General features: G+C 58.4%; 1 protein-coding gene and 1 long non-coding RNA gene across 2 annotated transcripts; one reads left to right on the top strand and one right to left on the bottom strand.

Moving 5' to 3' along the window:
• Positions 1–4,088: 4,088 nt before the first annotated feature.
• LOC309885149 lies at positions 4,089–7,627 on the top strand. The gene is made up of 5 exons (XR_014318732.1): positions 4,089–4,136; positions 4,846–4,952; positions 5,977–6,065; positions 6,795–6,866; positions 7,545–7,627. It is a non-coding gene; the product is annotated as an uncharacterized lncRNA (long non-coding RNA).
• A 132-nt stretch (positions 7,628–7,759) lies between these two features.
• Positions 7,760–17,686, bottom strand: ST6GALNAC2 (ST6 N-acetylgalactosaminide alpha-2,6-sialyltransferase 2). Its single transcript, XM_082775192.1, has 10 exons — positions 17,409–17,686; positions 13,223–13,312; positions 13,058–13,106; positions 12,333–12,507; positions 11,425–11,590; positions 11,201–11,339; positions 10,913–11,016; positions 10,724–10,807; positions 9,982–10,081; positions 7,760–9,874 (listed from the first exon to the last, which is right to left on the bottom strand). The coding sequence occupies exons 1-10, from the start codon at positions 17,531–17,533 to the stop codon at positions 9,707–9,709; spliced, it is 1,200 nt and encodes a 399-aa protein (XP_082631318.1). The 5' UTR covers positions 17,534–17,686; the 3' UTR covers positions 7,760–9,706.
• Positions 17,687–18,125: the final 439 nt, after the last annotated feature.

Genomic DNA, 18,125 nt, shown 5'->3' with positions numbered 1-18,125 from the left:
TGAGTTTCATTTAACATTCAACGGAGGCTTGAGGGCTTTGCTGCTGGGGGAAGGGAAGGATGCTTTGTTTGCAGCGTGCCCTGTCCTGTGTGGGAAGATGTTGCTCCTGTCTGCTCCCGAGCCTTCCTTGCATCGCTTGGGACTGATCTGAAGCAGCAGGATTTGATCTGGGAGCTCATGGAAAGCTTAACACCGCTGATCCTTTTCCCTTACACGCCCGGCACCTGAAATACCAGTGAGCACTCCCCAGCTGAACCCCAGGGGACCGTTCTTTGTGGACACAGCAGGGACCAGCATCGATCCCGTTACACCTCAGCTTCTCCTCGTGCTTCGCAGCTCCAGCCACGCAGGGGGCTGCTGCCTGCCAGCTGCAGTTAGCCGTGGGGGACTCGCTCCTTAATGCGCTCAAACACCCCGCTCGCTTCCCCCAGCCATATGTCAAAGACGCCAACCCCAGCAGGGTGGCTCTGAGGCTGACGCTTTTTTCCTCCAGGCGTTGCGGAGCCCTGGCTGCAGGGTGGGACGGGGAGAAGCGAGCTGCTATCAGTTCAGCATGGAGAGCTGCTCCCCAGGCAGACACGCAGGCAGCCAAGAGGGGAAAAGGGTGGGAAACAGGGAGGAGACCTCAGTTCAAGCGTGGGATCAAAGCCCAGCCGAAGTTGGAGGGGTTCTGTCATCAATTTCTGTTCAGTTTTCTTTCTTCCTTCCCCTTCTCGGTCACATATTCTGCCCCTTTTCCTGTGCTCTGATCTGGGGATAACCAAATACTCTACAGCAGCGCTCAAACTTATTTGCGGAGAGTGATGCTGTGGCTTTGCAAGACTGGAGAATGCAAAAACCTCCAGGAAGCAGAAGGGTAAGGTCTTAATCTAGTGCAGGATCTACTGTAGGAAGTAATCCACTCCAGATGACCTGGTGGGAAGAAGCTGGGAGCAACCCCCCAATGATCCCACGTAGCAGATCCCCGTGCCCTTTTAATCGCTTTCTTTACTTGCTCAAAAAAAAAAAAAAAAAGTCCTTTCAAAGAGGCTGGAGGAAGAAAACACCGTAACTAATGGAGAGCAGCCACAGGAAATCCATCAAAATTATGTCCAAATTGCCTTTGGGAGAAGCTTGGCAACCGCCTGAGGAAGCAGAGCGCATTGAGCCAGAACCACCCCGAGCAGGCTGCTCGCATCCCTGGGCAGGCTCCGAGCCACCCCCAGGTCCTGCTGAGCTTTGGGAGGCTTCGCCTTGCTGCAGCTCCACCACGAAGCTCGCCCCACGATGTGTGCAGCAGGAACGCCCTCTAAAGGGAAGAGCTGAGAAAACCTGACCGAGCCACGCAGGCAAAATTAGATTTAAGAAAAAGGGGCACGGGGGAGGCAATGCCCACCTCCTCTCCCCATCCAGGGTCTTTGTTCTGCTTCCAGAGCAGGTTGGAAAGATAATTTATGCAATTTATGCGCTGCAATCACGAATAAATCCAGCCAAGCTACTGCACGCTTAGCTAGCGCCATTCACCTGAGCTTTTCGTTGAGTCAGTTCATTACTCGGCACCTTTATAAGAATAAGCAGCCAGTTACTCTGTGGTGTGAGCAGCTTCCACCCCAAAATCAAGATGGATTAAGACGGTTCTGTCCTTCCAGGATCCAAAGGCTGCACGAGGCAGGATTTTAGCTGCTTTATTTTAAACCTTGATGTCCCTTGGGGATTTAAAAGGCTAAATCTAGTTTGAGTTTTACGTATCTGCTTCTCTGGAAGGCTAAAAACAGGCAGGTTGCCAGCCACATCTTCATAGACGGCAAAAGCCATTGCAACACAGGCAGTGTTATTTACATCCATTCTCTATCATCACCTGCCCTCTTGCTCTCCCTTCCCACCAGGTCAAACACCCTGCAGCAGGCTCTTGCAGGACACAAGGGCCGGGAATCCAGCTCCCACAAGGGCAGGGCATGGGACTTGCTGTCAGCTGCTCCCTTCGTGGCCCTGTGCTCCCCACCAGGGCAGCCCACGAGGATTTTCACAGCTAGCGGAGGGCACAGAGGGCTGGGGAAGACCTTGCAGCCAGCTACCTACACTGGAAGCAGTTCATTTCTAACAATACATCGGTGTTTATTTGCAAACTTCTTGCCCCTCTGTACAGAAGTGCTTCTCACAGCCTATTGACTTTGTAAGAGAGGCTTTCAGGAAGCAACGTGTCGTGTTTTGAAAAAGCAAAGAACTTGTCAGTCAGGTTAAATCCGTGCTCTGGGAAAAAAAATAAAAAAATAAAAAAAACAGGTACTAAAATAGGAGCAAGGCCAGGAAGATCCAGGCACTAGAAATAAACACGACGCAGCGCTGCCTTTCCCTGGGAACTCAACCGCCTTGCCCGGAGAGGGGCCTCACAGCCGTCCCCGGCCATCAGAGGGGATCCAGGAGCAGAGGCTGAGCTCCTGGGCAATGCAGCTCCTCGGGACAAGGTTGGGTGTTGTCTTCACAGACTCAGCAGCTCAGCAGCCAGATCAGACAGATCAGTTAGTCACCCAGCGTAATGCCAGCGTGGGAAGCTTACTGTGGCGCAGGGAACCAGGCACCTTTGTGTTCACAGAACATGTCTTTAGCCAAACACCCCCAGAAACTGGATGCTGCACTTCAGGATCAACACCTGTTGTACATCAGGCTTTCATCCATGCTCATTTTTCTGCTTTCAGACTCAGATTTGTCTCATTTCCATTTCCAATAATGGACCTTTTCTCCACAAGGGTGCATAAAGCTTTGGGGCAAGAAAGCGGATACTGCTGATCCGCAGCTCCCCTCCCGGTTCTGCTTACACTACATTACCGCTCGTGAACTAAACAGGATCCTGCAGATTTCGCGGCGGCTTTTAACAGCAGAAACTAATCATAGTACACACTGCAAGCACCGTGTATTCAAAGCACAGCGCATACATTTACCAACTAATCTCTGACTAATCCCCAACCTCCAGCTAATTAGCCTTTTTGAAGTGTGCCCCTTCCTGCATGAGCTAATGCTTGTTCAGCCTTTTGAAGCATTTAGCGTGCTAACTACAATCACATGCGCCTCCCTGGGCAGCGGCACACACGAAGAACCAAGAAAAGCAAACAGCGAGAAGCATGGAAATGCAAAAATCTCCATGCAAGGAGCCTGGGGCCCGGCTCTGAGCGATTCATGGAAGAACTCTACATCTCAAAGCAAATGAGTTATGAAGTAGGTATGTGGCTTATTTTGGAGCCGGGCGCATGCGGGATAGCTCCCAAAGGCATGTACACCCCAACACGGCAACCTGCCTTGGTTATATGCAGTAAAGAGTGAAATGTGCAGGAAGTATCCCAATATACCTATACATATGCATAACCTATCCCCAATTCATATAAAAATTAGTTCCAAGAAGTCACTTCTATGAACTCCTTCTGTCTGTGCTTGCACAGTGTCTCCTAGTGGTGGTCCCTGGGGGTCATGGGGATGAAGGCTGATAACTCTTCTTCATCACCACCAGCTGACCCCCTGCCTTTGCACAGCCTCAGCTGCTCCTTGGCTCTTGTCCAAACCACAAGGTCGGTCTCAGCTGGTTTTTGGGACATTTTTGTCAGGAAACATCCTCTGTGAGACTCCTTGTTTCGGTTAATTTGCACAGCAGTAAGCAAAGACACTCAGCAACATCTATTTCTCATGCAATTAAGCAAGCCCCCATTCTTCCATCCCTGGCTTTAATAATAACGATTGTTTTAATTAGAAGTCATTAATGCGATTAAGCGAGCCCCCATCCTTCTATCCCCAGCTTCATGTGTTTCCACAGTGCCGCCTCAGCCACCCGCTGCCCCACCCTGCTCCAGGAGAGGCTGCAAAAGTGGCCTCTGGAGGAGCCAGGCCTCGCCCCAGTGCTACTTTATGCTCGTTTATGTCTTTATTTCTTTATTTTTCTCTTATTAAACACCCCCTCAGGCCCGCCCCGGCTGCAGGGTGGAGCAGGGCCCGCCACGGGGCCTGGGGCCCTCCGCAGCCCCGGCCTCACCCCCCCGGGGGGGGGGGCCAGGACTACACTTCCCAGGAGCCCCCGCGCCTCGCCCCTCCCATCCTCTCGCGAGACTTGGCAGGCGCGCGCGGGCCGTTCTCTCTTTCCCCGCGCCGACATGGCGGCCGCGCAGCGCTCGGTAAGTGGGGCCCGCCGCCATCGCCGCCCATCCGCGGGTGTGGCGGCTCCGAGGGGGTCGGGGACAGCACGGGCAGAAGCGGGAGGCGTTTGGGCGCCGCCATGGCTGCCCATGGCCGTGCGGCGAGGCCTCCGCGTCTTGTGGGGGGCGTCGGATCGCGGCCCCCCCCCCCCCGCCCCCTAATGGTGGGCCCGACGCGTCATGGCGGCCGGCTGAAGGGGGAGGCAAGGCCGGGCCCTGTCTGGCTCTGTGCCCCTCACGGGGACCGGGCCGGCCCCAAAGAGCCGGGTTAAACCGTGTCCGGCTGCCCTGCGGCCCTCCCCGAGCGGGGGCTGCTTCCCAGGGATTTAACGTGGGTATTTAATCCAGCAGCGGGCACGGCTCAGCACTGCTGGCCATACAGGCTTCGTGCAGCGAGGCTCGGCGGCCCGAGGCAGCGTTCCCCATCGCCGAGCCGCCCAGCAACGCAAAACGGAGCGTGCTGTGCCCGCCAGGTGTCGTTGGCACCCGGGGAAGGAGCTGGGAGCAGGCTCCAGGAGGCCTGGGCTGCAGCTGAGCTAGTGATGATTATGTTATCCCTGGCTGAAATCACGTTTTCCCCTGTGGAATCATGATTCTGAGGCTCAGCATTAAAGACAAAAAGATAAAAGGTCCGCGTAGATAATCCACGTTACATGGATTAACGCTCAGTATCTCTCCACTCTTCCAGGTGGCAGCAGGTTGTCGAGCAAGCATAAAAATGCACCTTGCACTCACCTTTCGGGGAAGCTGATTCTTCCACTCTGTTGGCAGCAGACCTGCACCATCAGCACATGGGTGAGAAACAGCAGCATTTAGCTCATCCTGCTTGAGTTTTCTCCTGTTGTTGGGCTGTGGATGTAAGACTTGTTCTGCTGTGTCAGATGATAGCCTTCTCAGGCTGCTGGGAGGAGGTATAAAAGCCTAATGGCTTGATTAGTGTAATTAAGCCAATCAAGGCTGTGGCTTTGTTGCAGCTGCCACCTGAGTGTGCAGCTCTTTGCTACCATGGAGCTCAAACTGAAAGGCAGCACGCAGTGAATGGGGATTTGAATGTTGTTGGTGCCCTGTGGAGCACCTGGTTGTCAACGTTGTCAAAGATGAGCAAGAGTAGAAGGGATTAGAAATTAGAGGGATTGAATGGCAGCCCATTACGGAGACACTTGACACAGCTCATCTCCGAAGTGTGTTTGTCAAAGGAGAAAACCTGGTGAAAGGATAATTGGTCTCTGTGCTAACCTGGAGGTGTACTGGGGTAGTTTTGTGCTTGCGTTGGGTGGCTGGGAGTAGGGAGGTGCAGCTCACATACACCAAAAGGTCATCCCAAAAGGGGCACACACTAAAGAACCCTTCCTAGAAGGGATGTGGCTGATGGACATTGAGGGCATTTCTCAACTCCATGGGTGATTTACATCCCAAGTGAGTGCCTTACTCCTCTCTGCAAGGGGAGTTGTGGTAAGATGTTCCTGTGTGGTGGGGAAAAGTAGCACTGGCTGCTTGAAACAGCTTAAAAGGGTCTAAAGCACTGAAGTCTCAAAGCTAGTGTTTTTGTCTAAGCGAGGATTTAAATAGCACCCATCTCCCAGAGCTTGTCTCTCGAGTGAAACAGATCGAAAATGTGAAATATGCTCCCTGTCTCTGAGGGACGGGTTTCTGCTGTGCTAAGTTTGAGACAAAAATTGGCTCTCAGAAAGGAAACCTTCCTCTCTGATTCTTGCTGGGTGGCGTGGTGCTGTTTTTATAAGAGAGGGAGAAGAAACAAGGGGAGGACAAACTTCCCTCGAAGGATTGCTGCTAAATGTTCACTGCAACTTATATTTAGGAGGAAAACATGCTGTCGAATCCTGGGTTGTGTCTTCTCCCAAGGACAGCTTTGGCGACAAGGCAGCTCTGAAGTTGGGCGTCGAACTGGTAAGAGAACCCTTGAGCACTGCGTGCTGCTCGTCTTACACCTCACACGCCAAGTCTGTGGGCAGCGTGACTCATCCGCTGACCAGAACACCTAATTTTTGAATGCTTCCCAGGAAGAACACAGGTCATAGACTCCCAGACGTGCCTGCATCTGGGCGTCTCCGCCCTTCAGTTCTGTAGAACTTGACTTCATGTAGCCAAGGACGGGGGAGAAACTGAGCCGGTGATGTGCTGTTATCCCTGTCTGACAACTCATCTGTGAGGGAAAAACTGTCCACTGAGGCTTACGTATTTCCCCTCAGCAGCCCTCCTGCATCTTGCAAGGGCTAAAGTGACACAAATGACCCCGGGAAGGCAAAATCGGCGCCTGCCTGCTTTCCTCCTGCCCTTGTGATGCACGAGCACGCACAAAAACTTCTCCATGCGCCCGTCTGTCCTTCAGCAGCCGGCCCTCAGGAGCCCAGATGTGGCAAGGTCGTGCAGGGAGTATAATAAACGCAGGCTGCTCTTGTCAGAGCACAGTTTAGTTCTAGATCTGCGAATGGCTTTTAAGTCGTTTGTGCAAACGGTAAGGCACATTGAGAGGGCAGATAAGAAACGTGTTTTTATCTGACGCGATGTACAGTCACTGAACACACACTGTAACTGTGCTTTATCTGCAGGCAGCTGACAGCTGCATTCTGCTGTAAGTTCCATGCTTTATTTAACAGAACCCGAATTTGTTTGCAGATCAATAATGGTCGGTGACGGGCTGAACCAGCAGGCTTGACAACAGTGGACTGCCTCCGTCCTTAAGTCCAGGTTAGTATACAAAGGGGGAGGGAACGTTACTACAGCCCGGCAGAGTGCTTGCTTTGCAAATACGGTTACCTTCCCCTGAAGTCACTGGGAAGAGCCCGTGGGGCTTCGGGCTTCCACAAAGCAAGGGGAAAAAAGGTGAAGGGGCAGCGTGATGGGAGAAGTAACAGCTGTCCGGTGTTTGGAGAACAGAGAGGGGCAGGAGTTTAAAGCAGGCATGCTAAGGGCAGTGACAGCATTGTTTTGCGGTGTCTCCCAGCACCAGCAGGAGGATTGTTCTGCAGAGGGTCTCACAACTGATAGCACTTCACTTGAAGTGATGTAAAACGGGCACCTGGGCATACTGCGGGCTCTGTCTCTGCCCAGTGGCTGTTACAACTGCGTCACTGGTAAGATCCCAGTAAGACCAGAGAGGATTCAGGTGCTAGTGCTGGTGGCTTTGGGGGAGAAGCACGTTTTAGAACCCTGAAGCCTTGGCTGCAGGGAAGTTAGCTGTGTTACAAAGAGCGGGATCACATTCAGCGTGCAGGCTTCTGCCAGCTGGATGCAGAATAAAGGCTGAGCTGTTGCTCATAAGAGCACTTCCCAGTCTTCTGAGATACGTACTCTTGATTAAATAATGCAAATCAGTGGAAACTTTTCATCTGACAGTTGCTTCTCTGACGCTGTCTTTTCTACTAGGACCTGCTCTGCAGCTGGCTGGAGGAAGGAGTGGTTCCCTGCAGTCTTCTGTTCCAGAATAAAACACAAAGTATTGAAACTGGCTTGAGAGTTCAAGTGGTTTTTTTGTTTTTTTTTTTGTAATGGGTATCTAATCAAACAAAGGATTTTGAGCAGATAGAAAGGATTTCAGAGTGAAATGCTTTGTGAAATCACAGAAACTGAGCTTGCCCTTCACAGCACTGCCTACTTCTCCCCAGTACCTGATGAAGTCTTCAGACTTGAGTGTCTTCTACAGGAAAATGCTGAAGAAATTCATGGTAACCGTGATAAAACTTTATGGAAAAGCTAGAACTGGTAAAAACACAGTTCTTGTCTGCTTAGAAGCTCAAAGAGAAGCGAGAGGCAGCAGTCCAACAATCAGGTTCCTTGATAAGGCCATAAAATGAGGGAGGGATGTTTAACTGCAGGGCTAGCCTGCACCAGCGGATAGAAAAACCTCCTTTTTTGGAACAGGAAAGGTGTGTGAGTGCGGCAGCTCCTGTGCACACAGCTCTACCCATGGAAGCTGGCTGGGAGCCCTGGCAGGATGCTTGACTATGACAGCATTCATCTTTAAAAAAAAAAAAACACACTGCTTTTTGCCATGTGCGTCAGTGCCACCCATCGCTGTGATTACAGCCACATGGCTTGTGCTCATGCTTGGCCAGAGCTAGTTTGAGGAGGTTTTGGTGGCACATTACTGAGGCAGCACGGGAATCAGGCTCCTTCTTGTCCTGGAAGGGGTTCTGCCTACAGGAACAGGCCTAACAGGCTGCCTGGGTACCATTGTGAGGTGATTGACGTGCACAAAGGTTAATTGGAGACTCGCAAGCCGGGCTCCACACTGGGGATCAGCCCGCCAGCCCGTTTCAGATGTAATCTTCCTCAGCTCGCTCCTAACTAGCTGCGTGCAGCTTGCTCTCACAAAGGGAGATGGAGCCTGGGGGGGTGCAGGGTTCCCTGGCTAAGGGCCAGGCTATCTCTCGCCATCTCTGCAAGAAGTTGCTCCTTCAGCTGCTGGAAAGAAACAGCATCAGAGGTGGGGACGGGCTGCGTGGAAGAGTGCCCGGGGATCCGATCCCACGCAGCCACCGCCCGGCTGGGGGAGTTGTGTCAGGGCCCTGCTCAGCCTCCGAGCCGTCCCCACGTTGAAGCCGCGCTGTTTCACAGCCTCCAGCCCCTCTGCTGCAGGACAGAGGGCATCGTAGCCGACCCACCACAGCAGGCACGGAGGAAAGTTACAAAAAGTTCCTGTAATTGTACAAAATGGGAAAGTTTCAGGGCACAGCGCTCCCCCCGCTGTGCAACACCAACCCTCCAGCCACCCCGAGCCTCAGGAGCCCGCACACATCTCCCATGGCACCATTGGGTCACACAGGGTTTTTAGTTCACTTTTAGGATTTTTTCTCCTTTCTAAATAGCTTAGCCTTGAAAAAAAAAAAATAAATCTGCTGCCACCATACATTATAGGTTTTGTCACAAGAGAGGGCAGCTAAAGCTGTCAGCCCAGAGCTGCCTGAAGCTGAGGCATTAAATAATCCAGGAGAGGAGGTGTCCGAGCACAGCACCACTCTTTAATTCAGACCATCTCGTCTCCAGGCCAAGGATTCCTCCCACTTGTCCTGCCCCGGTGCCAAGCGTTTGGGCTGGGGCGTGCTGGCGGAGTGAAGGGGGGTTTCCAGCTGGAAACTGCACGCAGAAAAGGCATCGAATCTCCAGAAAACTCAAAAAAATAAAAGGAACAAAGGTGGTCGGATGTACACTTCATCAGCATCCTCTTCCAGCATCCCCTTGCCCCAGCTGCAGACCAGCACCGTGTTTCCCAGGGCCTGCTGCCACCCCAAGGGACACCTTGGTGGCACGGGGAGGTGACAGCCACGCTCAGCGGTGCTTTTCGGTGCCCTGAAGTCCGCACTCGGTCTCACGGCGCCACGAAGGAGTTGCTGGAGATCCCTGAGGAACCGTGGGCTCTCCCATTAGCACCATCCCCACGGCTCTGCTGCCAGCTTGCCCGCTCCTCGGGCTGGCCCGTCGCGTCGGGAGAGCCCTGCGGGGACGGCCGGGGCCCTCAGGAAGGAGGAGAGCCCCTCCACGCTGCGCGGGGACGCCTCGGGGTCACCCCGTTGGGCCGGTGCCCGGCCTCAGCGCTGGTACAGCTCCATGATGCCCGCCTGGTGCAAGCTCCTCCACAGCTCTGCTTCCAGCAGCATGTCGTGGTTGGCGTAGAACACCAGGGGTTTCTTCTCCACCTCGTAGTAGTGGTCCGAGAACTGCTCGTAGTTGCCCGTGATGAACCCGTAGGCGCTGACCTGCCACGGGACGGGCGGACAGAGGGCGGTGAGCGCCTCAGGGGGCCCAACAATGCCCAAAAGGGACCCCCCAGGTGTTTGGGGAAGGCGGCCCCGTGGCTTCTTACCTGGTCGCAGGTGTGGAGGGCCGTCAGGAGCATGAGGGCGCCGGTGCTGGGCATGTAGAGGTGGCCGTACTGCATGTTGAGCAGCTCCGAGCGCAGGAACCTGCGGGCGCAGACGCGGTGCTGGAGGGGGGCACGCGGCCAAACAGCACTGCCCGGCGCCTCGCCAGCGCGTGACACACACCCGGCACCTCCGGCCACGATAAGGCAGGGGCACCAAGCGGCAAGCACCCACAAATTCACCGTCTGTGGATTCTCGGGTGTCTGCTACTAAGGTTCAGCTCGTGCTCTGCGAGCTGCTAACACGCGCCGCCTCGGTATCTTAAGTTGTCCCAAGCCAGGCACTGGTTTGCGTGAGATGTAGGGGGAAAAAAAATCCCTTTGGACCTTCTCTCTGCTTCTTTAGACTGGTTCAAAATGGGCTAATGTGTTTTGGGAAGTGGAGGGCCAGCTGAGTGCAGCAGGGCTGTATGAGTTTCCCCATCAGGAGGAAACGTGTGGCACCGCAAGGAATGGGAATGGCAGGGGGGGATCTCCCTGCTTTGTCTGCAGAGAGCAGGACAGAGGTGGCTCCAGTTCTGGGGACGGACCAGGGCTGGAACCAGGCTGGAACCAGGGTTGGAGCCCAGTTTTGGCACTGGGCAGCTGCGGGGCCATGCTGCAGAAAGCGGGGCCGGGAGGCGGGCGGGCAGAGCCGCACACCTCCGGGTGCTGAGCCAGGGCTTTGCATCGGGCTCCTCCTCACCTGGCTGTGAGGTAGTGTAGGAAATCCGGGTGCAGCAGCTTGAACTTCTCCGCAGACACCTCCGGTCCAAAATATTTCCGTGGACTGCAGCAGGGAGAGGAGAATGGGTGCCACTTGGGATTTAGCCCAGCGGGGACAAAGGCGGGGGCAGCTCGCGCTCCCTCGGGTGCCTCACCCAAGGGTACTCACTCGTCACCCTTGTCCGAGCCCTCGGGGACCGGGCTGCCCTGGATGGCCGACCTCAGCATGATGTAGTCCCGCACGTCCGAGGGGATGAAGATGTACTTCAGGTCCTGCAGTGGGGACACAGACACGAGGCCTGGGGGGGCGGGAATTTGGGGCACTGCCCTCCCGCGGGGTGAGGGCTGAGGCTCCTGCGACTTGGAGAAGGTTTGGGGCAAGGTGTATCCCAGCCTCAGGGGGCAATTTGGGGTCAGCCACCCACCCCCCTGCTGTGCCCCATGGTGGGGGTCCCACCTCGGCTTGGGGTATCCGGGTGAAGCCGTACTCCTCATAGGCAATGAGCGAGTTCTTCATGGTGTTCACCGTGAACCCGTAGAAGGAGATCTTGGTCCCGACGTCCTCCTCGAAGCCCCTGATCACGGCACCGTTGAGCCTGTGGGAGCACCGCGGGGCCGTGTCCGGGGCTGGGACCTCCCCAGCACCCCCAGGACTCCCCCTCAATCCTTCCCCGGCCCCACCTGAACACCAGGTCGTGCGCGTCGATCGCCTCGCCCTGCCGCGAGCCGTTGAGGATGCCGCCGTTGCCCACCACGGCGCAGCGCACGCAGCCCCCCGGGAAGCGGCGCCGGTCGAAGAGGTGCCTGTTGGCCGAGGCGTTGAGGAGCTGGAGGGTGCTGCTGACGGCTGGGTGGGGGGCACACAGGGGAAAAGGGAAAGGTTTGCAGCAGCACGGCTGCGAGAGAGCAAAACCCGTCCCTTGAAGCAGCGCGCAGACAGCCTGGCGCCGCAAAAAAGCTCATGGCATCCTCATGGGGTCTGCAGGGGGGGTGGACAAACACCAGCTCGAAGTGCTCGGTACCCCCAGAAAGCCAAATCCAGCCACGTTACAGCCCCCAACATTACTGATCCTGCTCCAAGCAGCGGCTGCCAGGTGCTGTGCATGGCACGGGGACACATCCGGACGTCTCCAGCCCCGGTCCCGCGGGTGCTGATGGCAGCCCGGCTCATTTCCCGTCCTGACAATGCCTCCTTGCAGCTGCCCCTGGTTTGCCCCCCCGCCTCGCCGTCCCCAGCACTTCCCAGCCCAAGGCCTGAAGCTGGCGGCTGCCGGGGAGAGCAGGGAGTAGGTTTGGGGTTGGAAGGGAAACAATCTCCTCCGGCAACAATGGAGCGGGTTGTCCGAGGTCCTCCGGGCCCCAGTTAATAATCATGCACACACTGGAGCTTTTATCTGGGGAAAATGTCACAAGATGCTGCGAGTGGCATTTGCAGAGCCATGCCCTCCACCCTGCTCCCGGGGAGGTGGAGTGGGAAGGGACCAAGGTCCCCGGTCCCCATTCCCCTGGGGTCCCCAGTTGTCCCCAGAGTCCCCTCGAGCCGCCCCGTGCCGCAGCTGCCACCACCCCCAGCCCGCTCGGTGCCCTACCTGCGTGGGACAAGCCTTGCCAGCCGTAGGGGACGTGTCGCTCCTTCAGCCTGGTCCAGGTCTCGGGGTTGAAGTGCTGGTCCCACATCAGCACCGGGGTGGCAAACTGGAAGAGCTCCCCAAAGGCTGGGTGCGCCTTGGCTGCCTCCACCACCGAGCGGGGACAGGGGCTGGGCTGGGGGCGAGAGGAGCACGGTTCGGACCCCAGGCTGGAGCCAATTTCTCCCCAGCATCTCCACCCAGCTGGGGACAAGCCCAGGGACAGCACTGCTCTTCACCCATCATGTTTTCTGCTGGGTCACCTCGGCATGGCTGCCTCGTGCCTGGGTCCCCCCAGCCCCCAGCTCCCCATGGCGTGGGAGGATTTGGGCTCACGGAGTCACCGAGGGAGCACGCACCGTGACAGATGCAGCATCTTTTAGTCCTTTACCCTGGCAAAGCACAGCCCTGGGCCCAGCTCCTCGGGAGCCCGGGGCTTTTTTCACAATTCTCCAGCCCAGGTGCCGCTCAGCTGGGGGATTTGGAAGCTCAGGCGTCCTGCCACCACCCCGGGGCAGCTCCAGGAGACCCACGTGCACGGACACGGACAGGCTGCTCCTCCCCACACAAAAAACCCTTCCAGACCGTGCTGCTTTCAGCCCAACTGGCCCCCAGCTTCCCCACCCAGACAGAAAGCCCAGGCAGGAGGAAGCACCAGGAGCACATCACGTTTTGCCAAGCATTACCTGCCTCCGGTTGCGCTCCTCTGGCTGCGAGGAAGGTTTGAAGGACTCCCTGCCAGAAAAATGGAAACGGAGCTGTCAGAACCTGTCCCTCGGGGCCTGGGGAGCCCCGCAGCGCTCTCCCAGCCTGTTCTGGGTTCCCCACGCACCCCTTTTCCCCCACGTTACCTCTCCAAGCTGCCTCGGAGGGCCCTGTGGCTGCCGGCTGGGTGTGAGGTCCCCGACGGAGCCAGGAGCAGCGGCTCCGGCTGCAGCAGGCTGCAAGGGGACACCGGGATGAGGGGAGGTGGCACCGACCCCACATCCCGACACCCCCCTTCCATGAGAAGTGTGGTGCTGTGCTGGAAAAGTGATAGGAACCAGGGATGTGGAGGGTCCCTGGGGTGTGTGGGGCTGGGTGGGCCGTGCCCTGATGCCCCCATCAGAGATGGGGCTGGTCGGGGACCCTCAGGGGACACAAAACGCTGAGCCCCAAAGGAAGCAGGGCCAGAAGCTGCCAACCAGCTACGTCCCCAGCAAAACCCTTCCCTGGGGGGAAAGGGAAGAAAACCATCAAAGATTTCTTTGGCTTTTCTTCTCTTTCCTGAAGCTGGGTACTCACCAGCGGGGGTCCCCTCCAGCTTTCCAAGCAAGCACAGCGAGGAAAGGGGAAATAAAACCCTGCTCCCGTGCATCACCAACCGGTGGGAGACGACGGCAGGGAGCTCCCCACCCCAAGCATCTCGGGGGGCCCAGAGCCCCAGGGGTGCCCCAGGGGGGGTTTTGTGGCCCAGCAGGGTCCCAGCCTGGCGGCAGGAGGTGGGCACCCACCGGCGGGGAACAGGCTCCCATTCATCCCCGCACAGAAGGGCCCTTCAGAGCACCCCGGCGCCAGCCCCAGCCGGGGCAGCAGGTGCTCGCGGCAGAGCGGGGTATTGTGGAGCAGACAAGGGCCCCTTGTTACGGGATCTGTGCTCGGGGACAGGTAGAGGCAGGTGGGGAGCGCAGCTCTGCCTCCCCCCGCGCGGCGAGCATTGGGTTTCCTCCCAGCCACCTCCCCTGTCCCCTGCCGCGGGGACGCCTCCTCCCCACGGGTGCCAGCCCTGTCCCGGAGCTGATCCGGACCCGTTTGCCACCAGGACGCTGCCCAGAGCTGGGTACGGTGTTCCCTGGGGGATTGGCAGCTCCTTGGGCTCCATCCCACCAGTTTAGGACGGGGTTGGCTCAGGATGGGCGATGCCGAGGGCGAAGGGGTCCCCGTTTCACACAGGCTGAGCACCAGCAGCCCCGGTATGGCCACGCCGGGGCAGGGGGGGGGCTGCAGGTGCTGCCCCCAGCCCCATGCACCCCTCGAGGCCACCCCAAACCCGAAGCAGCAGGCACGGTGCTGGGGCTGCCCCACGCACACAGAGCGCCTCGCTGCTGGGCTGGCCCAGCCGCAGGCAGCACGCACTGCTCAGAGCACAGCTCGAGCTGAAAGTCTCAAGAAACAAGAAATTCTTTGCCTGCCGGGTCAGCCCAGCCGTGCCAAACCCTGGTGGCATCTCACAGGTAGCTGAGCCCCAGCCCCGGGCATCTCCTCCATCTGGCACCGCAGGAGATGCCCAGCCCCAGCCCCAGCGCCTCCCCAAAGGAGCTCCTTGGTGTTGCCACCACCCGAACCTGAAGTCCATCCAGAACCAAGTCCTGTGGAGTTGTGGGACCCAAAGCAGAGCACACGAAGCCCCCAGCTCGGCCACCTGCCACTTTCTGCCACCACGGACACACAGCCCACCAGCGAGCCCCTGGAGCAGTTCCCGTCCCTCCCCAGGAGCTGCACACAAACGGCCCATCCCTGCCCCAATCCTTCCTCATCCCCTCCCCATCAGGCTCACAAGCCCCAGCTGCACCTCGCTGCCTCCCCAGCTCCTTCCCATCCCCTCCCTTTGATATCCTGGTGCCTTTTTGGTGGGCAGAGACCCCGGCACAGCCCCAGGCTCTCGGCGCCGGCTACTTTGGGCTGTTACAGGAACATCTGGGGCAGCACGGGCTGCTAAAACCCCCTCCAGCTCAGCCTGGCAATGGCTCCCACTTCCCTTTGGTGGCCAAACACGGCGCCGGGTGTTTGCAGATCCCCTCCCAGGCCCTGTGCCGAACCCATGACGCCAACCCAGGCGGCGCCCCCGTCCCACCCGCCGGTGCCATCCCCACGGCACCGTGGCCGCTGCCCAAACCCGGCCGAGCCCGGCGCCTTGACGTCAGTCGCCAGGATGTGGCGAAGCCTCGGTGGCTCCGTGCCCTGCGATGCTTGGTTGACTCAGAAGATGACCCCCCTTCCCCCCCGGGGACCGACAGATGCACAATGGGGCTCCCGGGAAAGGAGTGGCCCGCGGCCGCCCGGGCGCACTGGCCACGGCAGAGGAGCGAGCCAAGCCTGGGTGTGTAAAGCTGTAAAGCTGCCCAATGTGACGCTTCTGGCCCGTGCCCACCCTCCTTTTCCGGAAGATAAATATGTGCACAAGTGTTTCAGAGCACACACTCCAGCGCTATCTTAACCAAACTCTCCTGGGTCCCCACGGGGCTGTTTGAAGGAGCCGGAGCAGCACCGTGGCCGTGGGCTGCGTCCCGCTGCAAAGGGCCGGGCTCGAGGCATCATCCCCTGGTGCAGAGCCAAGGCAGGATGGTGCCCAGCCCATTTGCTGGAATTAAAGCCGTGAGAAGTCCCAGCAGAAATCTGGAGGGGTTTGGAGAAACGTCCAGGCAGGGCGTGGGATGGGGCTGCAGCAGGACAGGCTGGCAGCCCGCGGTGCAGCTGACTCACAGCAGGGACAGGAGGGTTTTGTCCATCTCCACGGGGTCCTCACTGCTGCCACCAGCCTTGCACCAAACCAGAGGGGTCAGGCCAGTGCCACATGTACCCCTGGTGGGGTGGGTTGGTGCTTGCAGCACCCAGCACCAGGCGGTGCCTCCCGACCCCCTTCGTGCCCGCAAACCTCCCCAAAACGTGGCACCGAAGCAGGAGCACTGCTGGCCCTCCCCTCCTGCCCCAACGGGAGGAAAAGCACAAATCCTGCACCGCGGCTGTGCTTTAGCAGCGAGGAGCACGGCACGCACAGATTTTGCTTCCAGATCCAGCCCTGCATCAGCCGCCGGGCAGCGCTGGTTGCTCCGGGCTTAGGCTTTAACACAACTTTTACGGACGAGCAGAGATTCGGGGTCGGGGTGCGTGTGGACACGGGGAATTGAGGCAAACAGGACCTGCTCTGCCATGGCTGTGGCTTTAGTGTTTGGCTTGAAGCCAAGGGAAGAAAAAAAAAAAACAAAAACAAAAAACACAAAACTGGAAGCATTTTGGAGCCCCTGGTGCTCCCGGGCGCGTTGCTGCGGGCTCCCAGAGGGGCTGAGCAGGGAGCAGCTCAGCACCACAATCGTGAGCGCCCCAGCACCGTGTGGCAGGGGTTGGCTCTGTTGTCACCGCCATCCCCGGTCACCCAGAGCCAGCTCCTGCCACGGGGATGCTCCTGCAGGGAGCAGAGCCCCGCGCCGGGCAGGACGGGAGGGCGCAGACACAGCTCCGTGCTCCCAGCGGGGGAAGAAGCAGCGTGGGGACCCCAGGGCAGCCCACCCGGCTGCACCCCAGTAGATCCCAGTCCAACCCAGGCAGGTCGTGAGCAGGACCAGGTCCCCGCAGCATCCTCCTCTCCCTCCTGAGCTCTGAGAGCACCCACGAGCACCCAGTGTGGAGGAGAGGGGCACCCGTAGCACTCTGCTGGCGTGGTACCCGCTGCTCGGGGCAGAGGAGGGTGCCTGCTCCTGCTGGCACCCCCAGGGCTCCCCAGCACCCAGCCCAGCACCAGGGGGACTCCGGCTGAGCCTCAGGGCAGGGTGGAGGCTGCAGGGGAAGCCCGAAGGGAAAAATGAAGGGGGAGATGCCCACTGCTGGAGCTGGGGACTTGCTGGAGTTTGCCAGCAGCCCCGAGGGAGCTGAGCAGGCTGCGGGCAGCTCTGCCCCGTCCAGGGTCAGTGCTGCAGCGTGGGGCCAGACCCCCCCCGGGGAAAGGAGCCGGCTGCAGCCCGGTCTGCCCGGCTGCTGGAGGTGGTTTTAGTCCTGCGGGGTGCTGAGCACCCTCAGCTGCCCCCGCACCTTTGGTTCCTTGGCACCGCGCTGGGCTGAACCCACGCAGGGACCCCTGCAGCCCTCCCCTCACCCCGGGGTCCCTCCCTGGGCACCCCTGGGTGCTGCTGGTGGCCGTGGGCACCTCGGGGAGGCAGAGCCTGCTGCGATCTCTCCTCAACCCAGCAAAGAAACCGGGGCGCAGTGGGGATAACCTGCTCCAAGGGGCTTGCCCCTGCACCCCAGCACCCCAAATCCCCCTCCCCAGCACCTCGCCCTTACCTGGCTATGACCCTCTGACCAGCGGGCAGCTCCACCGTGGCGTAGTAGTGCCCGTAGAGGACGAGGGAGGATGAAAAAGCCGCCAGCAGCAAGAGGCAGAGACGCTTCCAGTGCGGGGACCCCATCCCGCTGCTCGAGTGGTGAAGGCGATGTTCTGAGCCCCACGTGGAGCTGAGCCCCCGCTGCCCACCCGTTGGGGTAGAGGTTGAGGCTGGCTCCCTCCTGGCCCCGCTGCACCTCGCAGAGCTCCTCGGATGTCCCTGGGGAGCGGTGGGAGGGAGAGCGTGAGCGGAGGGAGGAGGCACCGGGCTGACTGGTTCGGGCTTGCTGAGAAAAAACGCACTTTTGAGCTGCTTTTGCTCCGAGCCGGGGATTAAACATTTACTCAGACCAACGGAGAAATGAGCTTTTTTTTTTTTTTTTTTTTTTTTTTTTTCGCCTCCCTTTCGTGCCACCCACTTACAGCTCACAAAGCAGAGCTTTTCCCCTTTTCTCCCCGTTTTTTTTTTTGTAACTTTCTCCTTCACCTCCAGCCCTGCGCTCCCACGCAGCCCACACCCGGGGACCCCTCGGGGCTGGGGTGGTTGTGGCAGATCAGAAAATCCCAAGCTCCAGCCCCCAGTGCCCGATACAGCTCTGCAGCATGTACACACAGGGATCCACAAAAGCTCCCCGCCACAGGAGCAAATCTGGGGTGAAACGAGGGGAAAAAAGGCA

The sequence above is a fragment of the Aythya marila genome, assembly GCF_965140915.1.
Source record: "Aythya marila genome assembly, chromosome: 18".
In the NCBI taxonomy this organism is placed as follows: Eukaryota; Metazoa; Chordata; class Aves; order Anseriformes; family Anatidae; genus Aythya; species Aythya marila.
The sequence above is the reverse complement of the archived record's forward strand: the minus strand, read 5'-3'. Positions and strand labels throughout refer to the sequence as shown.

Coding starts and splice junctions, on each gene's coding strand:
- ST6GALNAC2 (XM_082775192.1), bottom strand. CDS start 17,533: ATGGGGTCCCCGCACTGGAAGCGTCTCTGCCTCTTGCTGCTGGCGGCT. Junction 13,313..17,408: donor GGTCAGAGGGTCATAGCCAG/GTAAGGGCGAGG, acceptor GTCCCCTTGCAG/CCTGCTGCAGCCGGAGCCGC. Junction 12,508..13,057: donor AGGAGCGCAACCGGAGGCAG/GTAATGCTTGGC, acceptor TCTCGCCCCCAG/CCCAGCCCCTGTCCCCGCTC.